Genomic DNA, 16,882 nt, shown 5'->3' with positions numbered 1-16,882 from the left:
TCTTGAATGATTTGGATGAATAAGATCTTATTTTAAAGATAAAAGTTTAAGCGAGTACATGGCCTGTTTGAACTTTTAAAAAAGCTTTATTTTCTTTGAAAAAAATCGTGTCAGATAATGATATTTTTTCGAAAATAGTTTATATATATAAAAAAAAGCTTCTTCAAAAATTCGAAAAACCCATGTCTTCGCTTGAATCTTCATTCTTATAATGAGATCTTGTTCATCAAAATTGATCAACAATTATGCTTGGACTCGCTGTTGGCGTAAACGTTATTTCTAAGATTTTTCGTGAAAACAAATTTCAGATAGTGGCGCCCTTGGAGAAGTTCCTACCCCCACTACTGATTTTCATACAACGCTTGAATGGTGTGTGCTTGTTTATGTGAAATAGCAATTACTTCCTTATATGTTGCAAATTCTTTAATCTATTCCAAAGACAAGGAAATGCGTTTCGCTTACATGGAGAAATAACGGTAACTCATTTAAACATTTTAATATATAATAAGTTTTCGACAAATGATTCTATCATAAAAATAGATAAATCTTTGTTCGGTCATTCGTACTAATGGGTCTTAAGAACAATATACACACGAAAAATGTTAGATTATTACCTAATAAATTTATGACATCGATCCAATAATAAGGATAGTCTTTTTCTATACACTTGTAGTTCATATTTTGTCCATACCTGTCGCTAAAGTCACATACGCTACAATCGAAAGGTGATGAACATTTTTCTCTTTTTATTTGTTGCTTCAATTTTTTGAATTTTTCTTTACTCTAAGATTTCTCAAAATATCTTCTTGAGATAATTTATGTATGCTTGCGTATTTCATATTTCCATTTACATTTATATGTGTGATCACATATGTATATGATCACAATGATTCAAATTTGAATATGAGCTTTAATTCTCATTCGATGCGTAAAATAATCAATATTTCAATGTGAGTTCTCTTATGGTAAGTATTACGAAAATTATAATGTTAATATAATTTTCGTTAATGTTAATATAAATATAATGTTAATATAATGTTATTATAAATTCGTTAAACTCATCGTAAATTTAATTCAATAGTAAATTAATCGGTAAATAAATTAATGGTTATGTGCACGTACCATACTATTCATGCGAAAAGGTAATGTTTTTACTACCTTATCTTTTCTTCTGGATTAATTGACTTGTAGAAGATCATACATTCTATATAATGACGATATAGCTCATATTACATGTAAAATGTTTCATCGCATTTAACGTGTTAATAATTATTAATACGTCTTATTTACATTTAAGAACGTGTAAAAAATATAAACATAAACGTGAACTTTTTGTGATATATGATTTAGTAGATTTTGTGATCAACATTGTTTCAAGATTACTACTAAAAGAAAGTAAGTCAAATATGAAATAATTTATTTGTTATCTCGTTGACACTTTAATATAAGATTATATAATACATTCGTAAAATATGTCTAATTCTTCATATAAAGTAATAACGAATATATTTTAATATAGTTAATCTAAAAAAATGTATGTATCATTAATAATTAATGTAAGAAAATATAATAGAAATGCAATACTTTATAAACTGGAAAGTTTTCTTATTTCAGATAACAATGGGAAGCTTAGAATTAAAACAAAATTTAAGTGGACACCGGGGAAGAGTTTGGAGCATCTGTTGGCATCCAAAAGGCATATGTCTTGCATCATGTGGGGAAGATAAAACTATTAGAATATGGCAAGCAACAAATTCGAATTGGATTACAACTATGATTTTAACTGAGGGTCATACAAGAACTATTAGAGAAATTGCTTGGTCTCCCTGTGGTAATTACATTGCTTCTGCTAGTTTTGATGCTACAACAGCAATATGGGATAGAAGATCTGGAGAATTTGAATGCAACGCAACATTGGAAGGACATGAAAATGAAGTTAAAAGTGTTAGTTGGTCTTCCAGTGGGCATTTACTTGCAACATGTAGTCGTGACAAGTCTGTCTGGATATGGGAAACAAAAGATGACGAATATGAGTGTGCTTCAGTCATTAATGCACATACTCAAGATGTTAAAAAGGTAAGTATTATAGTTTTAATATTTTTCTTTCATTTTTTTTTCTTTTTTTTTTTATTCTTATACATACATACATATATATATATATATATATATATATATATATAATTTATATATATAATTTTTGAGAAAACAAAAGACTTCATTTATTCTATATTTGTTTTTATTTAATCATAGGTAAGATGGCATCCTAATGAAGACATTCTAGCATCTGCTAGTTATGATAATACGGTTAAAATATACAAAGAAGATATGATTGATAGTGACTGGACATGCATACACACATTAACTTCTCATACATCTACAGTTTGGAGTCTTTCTTTTGATAAAACTGGTGAACGTATAGTTACAGTCAGTGATGATAAAACTGTAAAAATATGGCAAGAATACAAATCTGGAAATACAATAGGAATTTCTACCACAAATAATGATTCAGTTTGGAAATGTGTTTGCACTTTATCCGGATATCATACAAGGACTATTTATGATGTAGATTGGTGTAAGATAACTGGATTAATTGTAACTGCATGCGGAGATGATATTATCAGAATATTTAAAGAAGAAAGTGATTCTGATATACATGAACCAACTTTCTCAATGATTTGTTCAATAAATAATGCACATACACAGGATGTAAATTCTGCTCAGTGGAATCCTGCTATTGTTGGTCAACTTGCATCAGCTAGCGATGATGGTTTAGTGAAAATATGGTTTTATAATGAGTAAAATGTATCAATATATTATTAGTAATATAAGATTTGTTATGATCTATGTAATTTATATTTTTAAATATAATTGTTTACTATTAACATAAACATTTTCATTTTTATACCCTTTACTTATAAAATTATATTTTTATTATTATTTGAATAATATTTAAAAATAATATAATATATTGATTTATTAATATTACAAATGTAATATTTACATAGACAAAAAAAAATGCTTTTATTTCAGGTTTGCAATTATACGAAAATAGATGTTGCGGAAACTCCCTGTATTTATATCAAATCAGAAGTTGTATCCTTATATATTAATTCGACATAATAAGCAGTTACCCACTATGACTGATATAAAACCTAATAAAATTGGTTTGCCATTGGAAGAAGTTGTGGATGCATTACAAAAATTTGCAAATATATCTTTAGCTGAATCTTGGGATAATGTTGGATTACTGATTGAACCCACATCTCCAAAACATGTATCAAACATTTTGTTAACAAACGACTTAACAGAAAATGTCATGAATGAAGCATTAGACCTGTCAACAGATATGATAATTTCGTATCATCCTCCAATATTTTTACCACTTAAATCTATAACCACAAGAACATGGAAGGTAACAGAAATATCGTAATTATTTTTACGGCGGTTGACGAATAAAATTTATTTCATTTTTAAAAATTTATATTTTTTTTACAGGAACGTATAATCGCAAAATGTTTAGAACATAAAATAGCTGTATATTCCCCACATACTGCATTTGACTCAATAAAGGGAGGTGTAAATGACTGGTTGGCTTCAACTTTCAATGATGGTTAGAAATATAATACTTTTATAATACTTTTATTATTATAACATTCTTAATTAACTATTATCCATAATATGTAATTACAGTGATGGATAGTTGTAAACCGATACAACCTAGTGAGAATGAAGAAAATGGTATGGGCCGTCTATGTACTTTAAAAAATCAAATACATATTGATGAAGCAGTACATTTAGTAAAACAGCACACCAAGTTGAAATTTTTGAAACTGGCTCATGCTTTACAGTCAGGTATAACGTTATTTGTAAAATTTAATTAAAATCATAATAAAGATATAAGTATTAATTATTTTTTTCAGATGGCTTTATCAATTCTATCGCCGTATGTGCAGGATCAGGAATAAATGTTTTAAAAAATGTACAAGCCGATTTATATCTTACAGGAGAAATGCAACATCACGATGTACTTGATGCAATTCATCGTGGAATTCATGTTATTCTAACAAATCATTCTAATTCTGAACGTGGTTTTCTAGAAACTTTTGCATCAACGTTATCAAATACATTAAATAATTCTGTAAATATTAATGTATCTATTGTTGATGCTGATCCTTTGGAAATCGTATAATTTAAAATGTATACTTCATAATACTACATAATAATTTTATATTCCTTTTGGATAACAAATATTATAGTACATTCATATCTTCTTGAAATATTTATTTCAAAAGAGACAGATAAACATATTGTCCAGTATAAAGTAAAGATTGAAGTAATTATGTATTTCTACATGTTGTACATATAATAATTTTTCGGATTTTTCCTATAAACCAATTATATTAAGCTGTATAAAAAAACATTGCTTCGCAATACATACTAGAATGAAATATATATGTTAATAATACAAAATACGTTTTGTGTATTGGTAAGTAATTTGGCAAAGTGAATAATAGAAATTATTATAGCTTAAAAGCTATAAGCTTAAAAAGAGTAGATATGTTTTATCCTGTTTCACAGCATTTATCAGCCTACCTAATATCAAATTTAATTATTACACTAAGAAAGTAACAATGCCCAAATTGAATACGTCATTATGGAATATGTAATATTGATATGTAATTGTAAGTAAAGGACAATGATAAAATGGTTACTTGACATCAATTATTCCGTAAATTAACTATCATTGCTTCATAAAGCATAATTATGAAATTTTTCATTAAGAAGGATATTGTGGACTACTAATTTAAACTTTGCATAAAATTTTGATATTTTTTATCGTATATACACTTAAATATGATAACAAAAATTTATTTTTTTATCTTGTAGATTCTATTAAATAAAATCTGATACAACTACTTACTTTAAAATGAAAGTGCACTATATTGAGATATTGCACATCCAGAAAGCTTAATTACAATTATTAGAGCATAATTGGCATAATAGAATTAATTATTAATCACAACATTTTATGTTTGTGAGATCTAATTAGCTATAAAGTAATTCATCACATTGGATAACAAAATAGAATGTTACATAAAAATTTTCAAAGAAAATCAGATGCATTTCTTAGTACGAAAAATAGTAAGATCCTTGTCTAAAAAACAGACTAGGCTTTATTAATATTTGTCACATTTCACTAAAAAGTAAAATAATCAAACTATTGTACGTACAATAGATGATAGACTGTGTGTACATTGTCAATGCGTACACATGTTTGTTCAAATTAAAGAAAAATACAAAATAAATATATTATGTGAAATGTAAAGCCAAATCAAATTATATATATATATTTATATATAATATATATTTATATATTTTATATATATATATATACACACACACATACACACACAATCTTAAGTTGTAAACTGAATGTAAAAAGTTGTACATACAAAAAATACATGAAATTAATAATTATCTATCAAGAGAAAATGTAAAGTTTTAACTGTTGTAAACTGTGATCATATATAAAAGATCTAATAACGATCTTCATCTTCTTCGTCCATCACAAAGTCACTACCTATGCCTGAATCTAATACATAAAGAGGGCTGAAAAATATATATATGAATTATATATGTGATATGTTTCTATATATATTCAAAATAAATTTCATACTTACTTAATTGCCCTACATGTGAAAAAGACTATACGCTTCATTTTTTTATTGTAAAAGAAATAATTAAAAGACCACAGGCATCCATCTTCTCCAAATGGATCTGATGCAAAGTCTGGATTATAGCTACAATATTTTTACATATATTAACTTGTGTACGTGTACTTGAAGTAATGTTGTAGGTTTGTGCTCTGTTTTATGTTTCATTTTTGTTGAATAGGAGAAACCATCTTCGTTTAATCTCACCTATAAATATCACATTCGCTCAATGATATTTCATCGTCGATAGCACCCCAGAGAGCAGAACGTAAAGTACGATAATGATCTCCAGCAGTTGCACTGAGATTACTATCAACTGCATTCATTACCCACTGTAAACTTGGTTCTTTACTAAATTCATGACTCTTAGCATCAGAAAAATCATAATCAGGATGGAAGGCTGAGTTTAAAGTTGCAATTAGATAGAATAATGTTTTCCTGCTTATTGTATCACATAAAGGTCCATCTTCATCACCAGAAACACTACGACTAAATATGTAAATATACAAATAATATTAACTTATAAACTAATCAATTATTTAAAATCATTAATAGTTTAAATTCAATGTTAATAATTTATAAACTTTCAAGTAAACAGACTGTACTTATGCCATTTATACCTAAAATATCTTTGAGCAGGTGATGTTCCCAAAGATGTTTGTGGTGGCGATAAAGCTTGAAGGTCATGTGGTGTAACTCCTTGCTCTGCATTGAAGCGTTTGTACAGTTGTTTATCATTTCCTGCCATCTTACAAGAATAACTCTCAATCCTATAGTAAAAAACAATTATTATAGATAATAGTATATTTAAATCATATTTTGTTTGCTATACCTTCCAATTATCTTGCTATCTCCGGTCTTAATGAACAAGGCACTGTTTATAGCTTCAAATCGTGTACTCTCTAGCAATTTCATTATGACAACTGGTTTTCTTTGCGTTATTTAAAAACAGTAATTTTGTACTAGAGATTTATCATGCTTCCCTCAACAACACGATGTTAGATCATTCGTGCTGCACCATCTTGGCGCAATAACTTTCGTGTTCTATCAAACTTGATTTGCTTTTCAATAACTCAATCAAGTAATTCAATATAAACGAAATGTTAAAAAACTTCTATGACTTCGAAGACTTATTGAGTTTCTGTTCATGTTTCTTAGGTGTATAAAAATTCCTTTCCTTTTTGAATGTACGAAATTAATTGTAGAGGTAATAATTTTTCCTCCGGCACTGAACTTGTACATCACAAATCACTGATGAAAGATTGAGAGGTGGACTTAGGTTCCCTTATAGATTTAAATTGAGGATTGAGCTTTCGATGAAACAGTAGGTAGAACGAATTCAGTTTTTGCTCCCGTGTACTGATATGAAGAATACAAAAAAGACAGTTCAAAACGCCAATTGATTGTCTCGGAGGGAAATTATCTGTTGCGTTTTTTTTTGTGTATAGCCCACAAACACGAAGCTGAATCAAAAAAATGGAGATTAAGGAGGAGTCAAATGGTATTCACCAAATTGCTTTAACGAAACAGATAAAACTTCGTACGTCCGCTACTGTTGAAAACAATCCATAATCACGGACATTGTTGTCACTAAGTGGTAAAATAATCACGATCACCGTCAAAGATAATCACTTCTTTTCTAAAAATAATTGATTCGTATATTTTTATGTATATGTCACTTTTAAGGAATATTACTGGTTAGAAATTAAATATAACTTGATATAAGTACGCAATTTACGTTTGTACGCAACAAAACAAATGTATGCGTTCTACGTGACAGAAATAGCATATGAAGCGCTGCAGCCTCCTTTTCCTTCGCTGTTCTGATTGGCTGACTTCTGCTTTGTAATCTATGTATACACACGTATGTTATATATATGTAGTATGTGATGTCCCTATACACATGCCTTTATCAATCTTCTCTTTCTACCCCTGATCGTTTCAACCTTATCCCTACTCTTATTTCAAACATTCGAGCCTTTTTCCCCTCCTGTTGCATTCTACAATACTTCGCGCCAATTTCCCACTGCACACTATACATTCGATAAACTACATACATATATTCTACATATGACATCATGTGATATATATACGATCATAAAATTATCCGTATATAAAAGATATTTACTGATCTATTACAAAATAAATTATTTTTTTTCTACTTTATCCTGGGAAGAACTTTCTCGATCAAGTTAAAAGGAAAAAAATTTTTAGAAAAAGTTAAAAATAAATATATATAATTTAATATCAAATGAAATTTGAAAAATAAATATCCAGATGTTATTGATTCACATAATTTTTATTTTAAATATTTTTTTAAATAGTGGACATATGAAAAACTACATGATATCGAAGTATAAAAATTAAAACTTGTAAATTAGATTTTAATAATTATTAGCGATTATAGATATAATCATGCAATCTTAATATCTTTAATCAATTATTAAGATTTTGAGCTCCATCTAGTAGTCGAGCGCTCAAACGAAAATATATTCTCATTTGTAAATACCATATATAACGTACATGAATATATATATATATATATATAAACAAAAAACCTGGATTATACGTACTACATGCGTATAGGTCATGTGGTATAACAGCAAATAATGAGAGTGATAACGGATAGCAAACGGCAGTAAACAGTAGACAGTAAATATTGAAGTGATCGTTTAATAAGTATGAATTGACAAACTGGAGTTATAACTTAGGACTGTATGATTGATATACAATGAAAAATAATAGCAACATCTGGTAGAATAATCTTTTTTAAGTCTTTCTTTTCATATGTCTTATTATTTATTTATCTAGTCATTCATATTCTACAATATCAATATTATTGTATGATCATATGATATATAACAAATACTATTATTATATATGGCCTTGTTTATAACAATATTTCAAGTGATGTATATGTAATATAATATATATTTAATCATATAATTTTACGTGCAATAAACAATTATAATAGATATAGAAGTAGTTATAAGTATACTATTTATATATGTATATACATCTGATTACATTGAATCTTGTTATGTTTACATGTACAAACTTTATTACCTCACACATAAATCATTATTTTTAGTATTCATTTTTTCTATCAAAGTCATAGATATTCCCAACAAAGCAGTTTTGCTATTGTACTATATCTATAAAATATAGATAAAATATGAATCTCAAACTATTAATCTTTAGCATTAAGGTTTCCAAACAATAACTGATTGATTGTATATATATTACCCACTATGCGAATAAAGGATACCTATGTTTACGATTATCACAACCAGAGTGAATTTTTGTAATTTTTAAGTTTTCTTTTTGTTCAATTTTTTATATAAGTAACAGAAATGATAAAAAATATTTTTATAATACATATTTATAAATTTAAAATATTCTACCTAGATACATAAGTAAATATTAAAAATGTTTTCATAAAAAACAAAAGAAAAAAATTAAGTGGACTGCAAGACTATCAATAGAAAAAAATGTAATCAATATACATGGTTACATAATTTTTCATTTTTTATTGCATTACTATTACATTAACTTTGGAAGTAAAAAGAAGTTTATTTAAATTAAAGAGAATAATTTTGAAATGTATGATTATTTTAATATGTCATGTTTAGATGATAAAAGTGCACTTAAATTAAATATTAAAGGTAAATATGTTAGAACAGAATAGTGTCACAAGTTATATTGTAATAATATTTCTGTTTAATATACTTTACTGTAGTAAACAGTGAAAATTTATTACCAATTCCACAAAAATACAATGTTGGATCATTGAGGTAAGTAACAAATTTATAACTCGTAATATATGTTGTAAACAAAGTTTTGACATAAATTTAGAGTACCTGAAGATCCATCATGGCCAAAAATTCCACCACGTAAATTAGTAGATGATGCTGATGACATAATTCATCCTCCGTGCGTTATTACATTAACAGGTACACCTAGGAGAAGTCGTACTACAGTACGCACACCACAACATCAGTAAGTGATATGTTAGAAAAATAACCTCATAATTATTATAAAATTTTTAAAAGTACAAAATACACGTTAGAAATTCTTTTAAAATCGTAGATCATTCAAAACAATGGAAATGAAAGATTTTGATTCTTCCGTACATCAATTAACACTTAATACAATAAAAAGGAAACCTGGTTCATTAGATCCTCGTTTTAAGCGGTATAATGTTTTACAATATGCAAAGTGGATGTTTTGCGTTTATATAATAATTTATTAAAATATTTTATAGCGTAACTGCAGTAAAAAATCAGACTACACCAACAGAATCTATTAAACAATATAATACTTCGAAAGAACCACAACAGAGTGCTTCTATCATAAAACAATCACAATTTCCCTGTGAAATGATGAAGAAAACTGCTTCTGGAAAAAACTTAAATATGTACAATTTATTTAGTTATTAATAAGAAATATTTAATTTTGATTGCAATTATAACATTAGATTTTACAACAGACTTCATGGCATCTAAAATAAGTATTTTATATAGCTATCAGATAACACAAGAAAGTATAAAGGAGCCAGAAAATGAAGAAATTAAAAATAATAATAGTCATTTCATACAAGAACTAAACAGAGATAAAAGCAATGTGGAAGATAACAACAAATTAGAATGTAAACTTCATCTAGCAAAGGATCATAATACAAATAATTTTACAAATATAAATAATACAAGTAAAATAGATTCTATAGACATCAAAGAAAATATTGATCCCGTTCCAGAAAAAACTAAAAATATTATAGAAAATGAAATATCCAAAGATGAACAAATATCAACCTCTACCTATAACGAGAAATGTATATTAGAAACTAAAACAAAGAATGATTTAAAAGTGCTATCAGAAAATCAATCATTACAATCTTCTAATGTATGTATTAATATATTCAATATTTATATGATTTATGTATCTTATTAACATTTTTATAGATTTTGTTAATGTAAGTGATAGATTATAAATCAATAATTTGACATTTTAATCAAGCAAAATTTATATTTATTTAGGAATGTGATGGTCAAATTTTACTTGTTATGAAAAAGAAAGTACATTCTTTACCTAGTCCTATACCTCAGTATACAACACAATGTTACAATGTACAAGTACCAATAATTACATATCAAAATATACCTCTACAAATATCAACTTGTACATCAGGGGATGTCAATATCTCCCCTTGTATTACAAATACTTTACCAATAACTGACTTATGTACAACTACACAATTTAAAATAAAACATAAAAATTCAGATATTCATTCATTATCATTAGAAAAACAAAATTTGGACAATCTACAGCAAAAGCATGAAATAGTAAATACTAACAACGTTGATACTACAGATACACAAGTTAGACAAGAGGCTCTTATTTTAGATAAGAAAATAGAGGATAGAACTTCAGAGCAGCCCATAGTTGAAAACAATTATTATGAAACTTCTTCTTTACCAAATAACGATAAAATTTATATTTCTGTTGATAATAATAATGATTTTAATCGTTCTAACAATCATTTGAAAATTACATCACATCAACAGCCAATAAAAATTAATAATTCAAATGCTTATATATCTACTAAAGTTCCAAATTTTAAAAAATGTACTTTAAATCAACGGCGCAAAATGAGATCTGAACAAAATTTATTGCATAAAGAAAATATATATATTAAAAAGTTCTTTCAATCATCAGAACCTTATATTACATCCAGGCGAAGAAGAATAAAAGCTAACTTTTCGAAAAAAGCAAGATTGTACTTTCAAAAAAAATCTAGATCTGGTATAATAAATTCTAATTGTACTTTATTATGGCCAGGTTATCAGCAAACAAACTGTAAACACGGTCAAAGATTTCCAAAAGTTGAACAATATACAAAAGAAAAAAATTGCCATTACTTAATGCTAAAGAAACCTATTGATGAAAGGAATAAAGATGTAAATACGAATTGCATTAAGATGGAATCTTTAGTTGAAAATCCTACTGTGTCTTGTGATGTCTTTTGCCAGCAAAATGAGGAAAACAAATATAATGGTTTGCAAAGATCAGATAAGAATACTTCTATTGACAATCCTATAAGAATATCTCTTAAAACACAAGAATTATTAAATAAAAGTTATCTAGAATACTATAATAATTTAAAACAAAAAACAGGCAACATAGAAAATATACAACAAAAATATTTTCATAAAGTAGCATTAGAAACTCCTTATGTTAAAAGAAGAAAAAACAAATCATTCTATAATAATATTTATAATGATGAAGTAAAATTTAATCCAGAGATGCAAACAATAGAACAATGTTCAGCTTTGTCAAGTATAATTAATAAAAATCTGTAAGTTCTACATTATGCATATTCATATATATATATATATATACACATATATAAATCAATATTATTTAGGGATTCCACTTTACAACATTCAAGTGATACAACACAAACAAAACAATTGTATGTTAATAGAAATATTAGGCAATCTTTAGATCCAACAGGAGGCACTCAAAATAAAACTGTACAAAACATGGTTTCTAAGATAGCTACAGATATTTATGAAAATTCCATTACATCATCTACATTTATACACAAAATTAAACATAAAAAAGAAAAATGTATTGAAAAACGATTTATAAAATTAAAAACCATTGGTAAGTGTATATAATACTTTATATAAGATAAATTCTAATCAAAATTTGAAAACTATATTTACTTCCAGTATTTTTTGGTACTATAATGTATGCCTTGGTTGTATTTTTACCTATGATCTATGATTATTTCTTTTATGAAGATTATGATGACTATGAGGACTTCACATATATTGAACTCATAATAAATTATGTAATTTCATCCTTTAAAGAGGCTTTTAATAGTTTCTTCAATACATTTTATAGAATCTTCTTCCAGCCGGTAAGACTTAACAAAATACATTAATTTTGAAGAATGTTTATAAAATATATAAAGTAAATATTTTGCTTTTTGGTATGATTGTTAGAATTTTATGATAATACATGACATATATAACAATTAAGGATAAGTGATTAAAATTTCTGTAGATTTTTGTGATTTTCAGCGTGCCTGTAAGAAATGTAACAGCATATCTTAATCTTGCTAGTGATTATTTCATTATATACAAAATGAAAAGTGAAACGTGTATTAAATGAAAAGTATTTTGATATATTTTGTTATTTTTATATAAAGATTATTTTATATATGTATAATAAAAAATTTGATTAGTTCTTCATAAACATTTTATAATATAAATGTAAATAAACTAGACCTGTTTTAATTTTCCAAATAAATGATTTAAAGAACCTAAAAAAGAAAAAGGGCACGACCTATAAAAGACTAATATTTTTATAGTAACAAAAAAAAAACAAGACTATTCAAATTAAGATATAAGAGTGTTTTTCGTGTAGAATTATTATAACCTACCAACTGTCCCTTCATTAATTTTTCTTTAAAATCTTTTTCAGCTTTAAAGGTTAGTAATACTTTTTTCACTAGATATGCGTAACTATATAGAAATCTTTTCTAATAATCGTAGAAGGGAGTAGCCGCAAACTTCGGTTAACTTCGTATATTTTCGGGAGCTTCTATAGCGCCATCTTGAAGGCGGGAGAACATACAAGTATATAAGAGACGCGCGCACATGTTTTTCGGTCATTTTACCAGGTTAGCGAGGAGTGTATTTTTCGGTGCTGGATCATCGACGTTTATTATCTGAGATATAGTGATCCACGTTGGAAGAAAAAATCCACGATAGTAATAGTATTTTCTAAATTTGAAAGACCAAGAGAATACATTTAAGACAATGGCTGACTATATAATTAGTGACACGATGCCGGCAGATGTACCGTTGCCGGAAGACGGACTTTCGCTGGCACAACTGTTTGCCAACGGCGATGGACTTACGTATAATGATTTCATTATTTTGCCAGGATATATTGATTTTACCGCAGATGAGGTAGATTTATTATCACCACTTACTAAGAAGATTGTATTGAAAGCTCCGTTGGTCTCCTCTCCAATGGACACTGTTACGGAATCAGATATGGCAATTGCCATGGCTCTATGTGGTGGAATCGGTATAATACATCATAATTGCACGCCTGAATATCAAGCCAACGAAGTCCATAAGGTATGTGATAGAATATTTTTGATATTTTATATTTCTATTATTTATTTCTATTCTTTTTAACATAGTACTTTCTTTACCTTCAGAAACTAATAAATTTTCTAAGCATTCTCTATTTTAGTAGATAATTTATTTTAGTACATAATTTTATACATTTTTTAGGTAAAAAAATATAAACATGGTTTTATTAGAGATCCAGTTGTACTTTCACCTCAGCATACTGTCAATGATGTATTAAATGTAAAAAGTGAACATGGGTTTTCTGGTATACCTATCACAGATAATGGAAAAGTAGGTGGTAAACTTTTAGGTATTGTTACTTCCAGAGACATTGATTTCCTTGAAGATTCGATTAATCAAAGATATACGAAATTAGAATCAATAATGACAAAATTAGATAATCTGATCACTGCATTAGCTGGTGTAACATTACCAGAAGCTAATGTAATTCTGGAAAAATCAAAAAAAGGGAAACTTCCTATAGTCAATGAAAAAGGAGAACTTGTTTCCTTAATGGCAAGAACTGATTTAAAGAAAAATCGTAGCTATCCAAGCGCTAGTAAAGATGCAAATAAACAATTATTAGTAGGTGCTGCAATTGGAACACGTAATTCTGATAAGCAAAGACTACAGCTTTTAACAGCTTCCGGAGTAGATGTAGTTGTATTAGATTCATCTCAAGGAAATTCAATATACCAAATTGATATGATAAAATATATCAAATCAGAATATCCAGACTTGCAAGTTATTGCAGGCAATGTAGTAACTACTCTACAAGCTAAAAATTTAATAGAAGCAGGAGCCGATGCATTGCGTGTAGGTATGGGTTCTGGATCTATTTGTATTACTCAAGAGGTAATGGCAGTAGGTAGACCACAAGCTACCGCTGTCTACAAAGTAGCAGAGTATGCAAGGAGATTTGGAATACCCGTTATAGCAGATGGTGGTGTACAATCTGTTGGCCATATCATCAAAGGTCTTAGTTTAGGTGCATCAACAGTTATGATGGGATCATTATTAGCTGGAACTACAGAGGCACCTGGTGAATATTTTTTCAGTGATGGAGTCCGTCTAAAAAAGTACAGAGGAATGGGTTCTTTAGAAGCCATGAATAGGGCTGATGCAAAGGGTTCAGCTATGGATAGGTATTTCCACAATGAAATGGACAAATTAAAAGTAGCTCAAGGCGTAAGTGGTTCAATAGTGGACAAGGGATCAGTTTTTAAATTTGTTCCTTATCTACTATGCGGTATAAAACATGGATGTCAAGACATTGGTGCAAAATCAATATCTACTTTAAGATCCATGACATATAGTGGTGAATTGAAATTTGAAAGAAGAACGCCTTCTGCTCAGCAGGAAGGAAATGTCCATAGTCTGTTTTCTTATGAAAAACGTCTATTTTGAACATGTAATTCGTAAGAGATATATACACAACAAAAGTACCTGCATTTAACTGCATATGACTACTATGGGTATTGAAAATGCTGTTATATATTAATATATTAGATCGTAACATAAATAAGTTCGCTTATATTCAGTGTTTATACTTATTTATCTTACAACCTAATAGTTGTGGAACTATTCATGTGTTTTACTATATTTTACTATTAATAAAAATATAATTTTATTAACGATTAATGATACATAGCAATAAGTTTGTGTTAACATTATATAATAAATTAGGTATATTATGTTACATGTGACAAGGAAAAATTTGAAAAAATATCTCTTCATCAGAAAGATTAAACCTTTCTAAGTTTTAAGATATGAATATAAACTTTACTGTATTGAATTTCTAATTTAATAATTTTTCTGTTTCAATAGTAATCTTGTTGGCAACCTTTATATATTTGAGTGAGTATATTTCAGTACTGATAGAATGTACAAAGAAATTACTAAAAAGTCAGAAATAGATTATTGTTGATTATTTAATTAATTGATTGTTATAATTGCTAATATATTTATTAGTATTGATAAAACACTGTAATTGAGTAAGACAATTATATTGTTGTTTATAAATAATTTTTCATAAAGCAGCAACTGCATGTACTTTGTACATTCATAATCAAGAAAAATTTCGGATGAAGTACATAAATATTTTTTTAATTAAAAAACTAGTATCTTAGTTTTTGCATCATTGTTTTTATTCACAAGTTATAGCATCTGTAAATATAGCATAATTTTCTTCAGGAAAATTTTGTAAACATGTGATTCTTTTAATCTTTCCGTAGTATTAGTTTTCTTTTAATTTTTCTAATTCATAACTCTAAAATATGTTAGGAAAACTGTTTTATACAAGAAAATGTTGAATTTTAATTTTTACTTTAAACATTGCATATTTAGAAATATGAATTTGAAAATTCTACAATTATTTAATTATACATAAATATTATAAAATATCAAATTTGACTGACTTATGAAACAAAGGTATAATTACTACATCAAAAAGTAGTATTATATTGAAAAATGTGATGGGATGATGAAAACTAATTATAATTTGCCAAAATTTTATACTTTGTCATGTATTTTGATGTAATTTACAAATTATACAAATACTTTTATGGCTTAATCCTTGGCTTGGAATCTAGCTTAAATCCTTCAATTTTAAAAATAAAAATCTTAAAATCTGGCTTTGTGTAACTAAATTAGCCAATCTCCTAGTTTGAGTTATTTTAGAGATCTAAATGCTCAATTTTATGATCTATATTTTATACAAATGTTGTTATAGAAAACTGTACGTTTAAAATAAATATGTACTTAACGTTATAAACCGTAAATGTATAATGTTTATACGAATTTTTTATCCTTACTAGAGAGTTACATATTGTAGCATCATATGTTCTTATATATATGTTATTAAGAAAAAAGTAAACTTTGAAATATTATCATTCAATGTTTAATCACGAATAGCAAAAAACCATATCAGATAGTTATGATAATTGTTATATATACATACATATATATATATATATATATATATATATATATATATATATATAAACGGCGTTTAAT

At 27.1% G+C, this 16,882-nt stretch overlaps 4 protein-coding genes and 1 long non-coding RNA gene across 11 annotated transcripts; 3 read left to right on the top strand and 2 right to left on the bottom strand.

The window, feature by feature from the left end:
• The first annotated feature begins 315 nt into the window (after positions 1 to 315).
• On the top strand, positions 316 to 4,711 carry LOC127071710 (probable cytosolic iron-sulfur protein assembly protein Ciao1). Of its 7 annotated transcripts, none has more exons than XM_051011273.1 (5): positions 316 to 476; positions 3,031 to 3,412; positions 3,496 to 3,610; positions 3,691 to 3,852; positions 3,921 to 4,711. In XM_051011273.1, the coding sequence occupies exons 2-5, from the start codon at positions 3,053 to 3,055 to the stop codon at positions 4,187 to 4,189; spliced, it is 906 nt and encodes a 301-aa protein (XP_050867230.1). In that variant the 5' UTR covers positions 316 to 476; positions 3,031 to 3,052; the 3' UTR covers positions 4,190 to 4,711. The 7 variants fall into 7 exon arrangements, with proteins under 7 accessions (XP_050867230.1, XP_050867226.1, XP_050867227.1 ...); XM_051011274.1 differs by lacking the exon at positions 316 to 476 and adding an exon at positions 625 to 725; XM_051011271.1 differs by lacking the exon at positions 316 to 476 and adding an exon at positions 732 to 965.
• Positions 3,624 to 7,575, bottom strand: LOC127071711 (repressor of RNA polymerase III transcription MAF1 homolog). The gene is made up of 6 exons (XM_051011275.1): positions 7,259 to 7,575; positions 6,547 to 7,177; positions 6,335 to 6,484; positions 5,922 to 6,203; positions 5,682 to 5,801; positions 3,624 to 5,610 (listed from the first exon to the last, which is right to left on the bottom strand). Exons 2-6 carry the CDS (start codon positions 6,627 to 6,629, stop codon positions 5,538 to 5,540), a joined length of 708 nt encoding a protein of 235 aa, XP_050867232.1. The 5' UTR covers positions 6,630 to 7,177; positions 7,259 to 7,575; the 3' UTR covers positions 3,624 to 5,537.
• Positions 7,576 to 8,181: 606 nt separating this feature from the next.
• On the top strand, positions 8,182 to 12,906 carry LOC127071670 (metacaspase-2-like). Its single transcript, XM_051011208.1, has 10 exons — positions 8,182 to 9,379; positions 9,454 to 9,508; positions 9,570 to 9,713; positions 9,804 to 9,908; positions 9,979 to 10,131; positions 10,238 to 10,616; positions 10,751 to 12,069; positions 12,139 to 12,380; positions 12,449 to 12,639; positions 12,803 to 12,906. The coding sequence occupies exons 1-10, from the start codon at positions 9,316 to 9,318 to the stop codon at positions 12,833 to 12,835; spliced, it is 2,685 nt and encodes an 894-aa protein (XP_050867165.1). The 5' UTR covers positions 8,182 to 9,315; the 3' UTR covers positions 12,836 to 12,906.
• Positions 12,567 to 13,158, bottom strand: LOC127071679 (uncharacterized). Its single transcript, XR_007785182.1, has 2 exons — positions 13,010 to 13,158; positions 12,567 to 12,807 (listed from the first exon to the last, which is right to left on the bottom strand). It is a non-coding gene; the product is annotated as an uncharacterized LOC127071679 (long non-coding RNA).
• Positions 13,159 to 13,368: 210 nt separating this feature from the next.
• Positions 13,369 to 16,499, top strand: LOC127071673 (inosine-5'-monophosphate dehydrogenase). The gene is made up of 2 exons (XM_051011212.1): positions 13,369 to 13,870; positions 14,030 to 16,499. Exons 1-2 carry the CDS (start codon positions 13,544 to 13,546, stop codon positions 15,272 to 15,274), a joined length of 1,572 nt encoding a protein of 523 aa, XP_050867169.1. The 5' UTR covers positions 13,369 to 13,543; the 3' UTR covers positions 15,275 to 16,499.
• Positions 16,500 to 16,882: the final 383 nt, after the last annotated feature.

This window comes from Vespula vulgaris, chromosome 22 (genome assembly GCF_905475345.1).
Source record: "Vespula vulgaris chromosome 22, iyVesVulg1.1, whole genome shotgun sequence".
Classification (NCBI taxonomy): domain Eukaryota; kingdom Metazoa; phylum Arthropoda; class Insecta; order Hymenoptera; family Vespidae; genus Vespula; species Vespula vulgaris.
This window is presented reverse-complemented; position numbering and strand designations above follow the sequence as displayed.

Bases quoted from the DNA above. Each gene is read 5' to 3' on its own strand.
- LOC127071710 (XM_051011267.1), top strand. The intron at 2,077-2,250 runs GTAAGTATTATA...ATTTAATCATAG, and splicing joins ATACTCAAGATGTTAAAAAG to GTAAGATGGCATCCTAATGA.
- LOC127071711 (XM_051011275.1), bottom strand. From the start codon at position 6,629: ATGAAATTGCTAGAGAGTACACGATTTGAAGCTATAAACAGTGCCTTG. The intron at 6,485-6,546 runs GTATAGCAAACA...TTTTTACTATAG, and splicing joins GATAGCAAGATAATTGGAAG to GATTGAGAGTTATTCTTGTA. The intron at 5,611-5,681 runs GTAAGTATGAAA...TATATTTTTCAG, and splicing joins TTCACATGTAGGGCAATTAA to CCCTCTTTATGTATTAGATT.
- LOC127071670 (XM_051011208.1), top strand. From the start codon at position 9,316: ATGTATGATTATTTTAATATGTCATGTTTAGATGATAAAAGTGCACTT. The intron at 9,380-9,453 runs GTAAATATGTTA...ACTTTACTGTAG, and splicing joins ACTTAAATTAAATATTAAAG to TAAACAGTGAAAATTTATTA. The intron at 12,070-12,138 runs GTAAGTTCTACA...AATATTATTTAG, and splicing joins AGTATAATTAATAAAAATCT to GGATTCCACTTTACAACATT.
- LOC127071673 (XM_051011212.1), top strand. From the start codon at position 13,544: ATGGCTGACTATATAATTAGTGACACGATGCCGGCAGATGTACCGTTG. The intron at 13,871-14,029 runs GTATGTGATAGA...TACATTTTTTAG, and splicing joins AAGCCAACGAAGTCCATAAG to GTAAAAAAATATAAACATGG.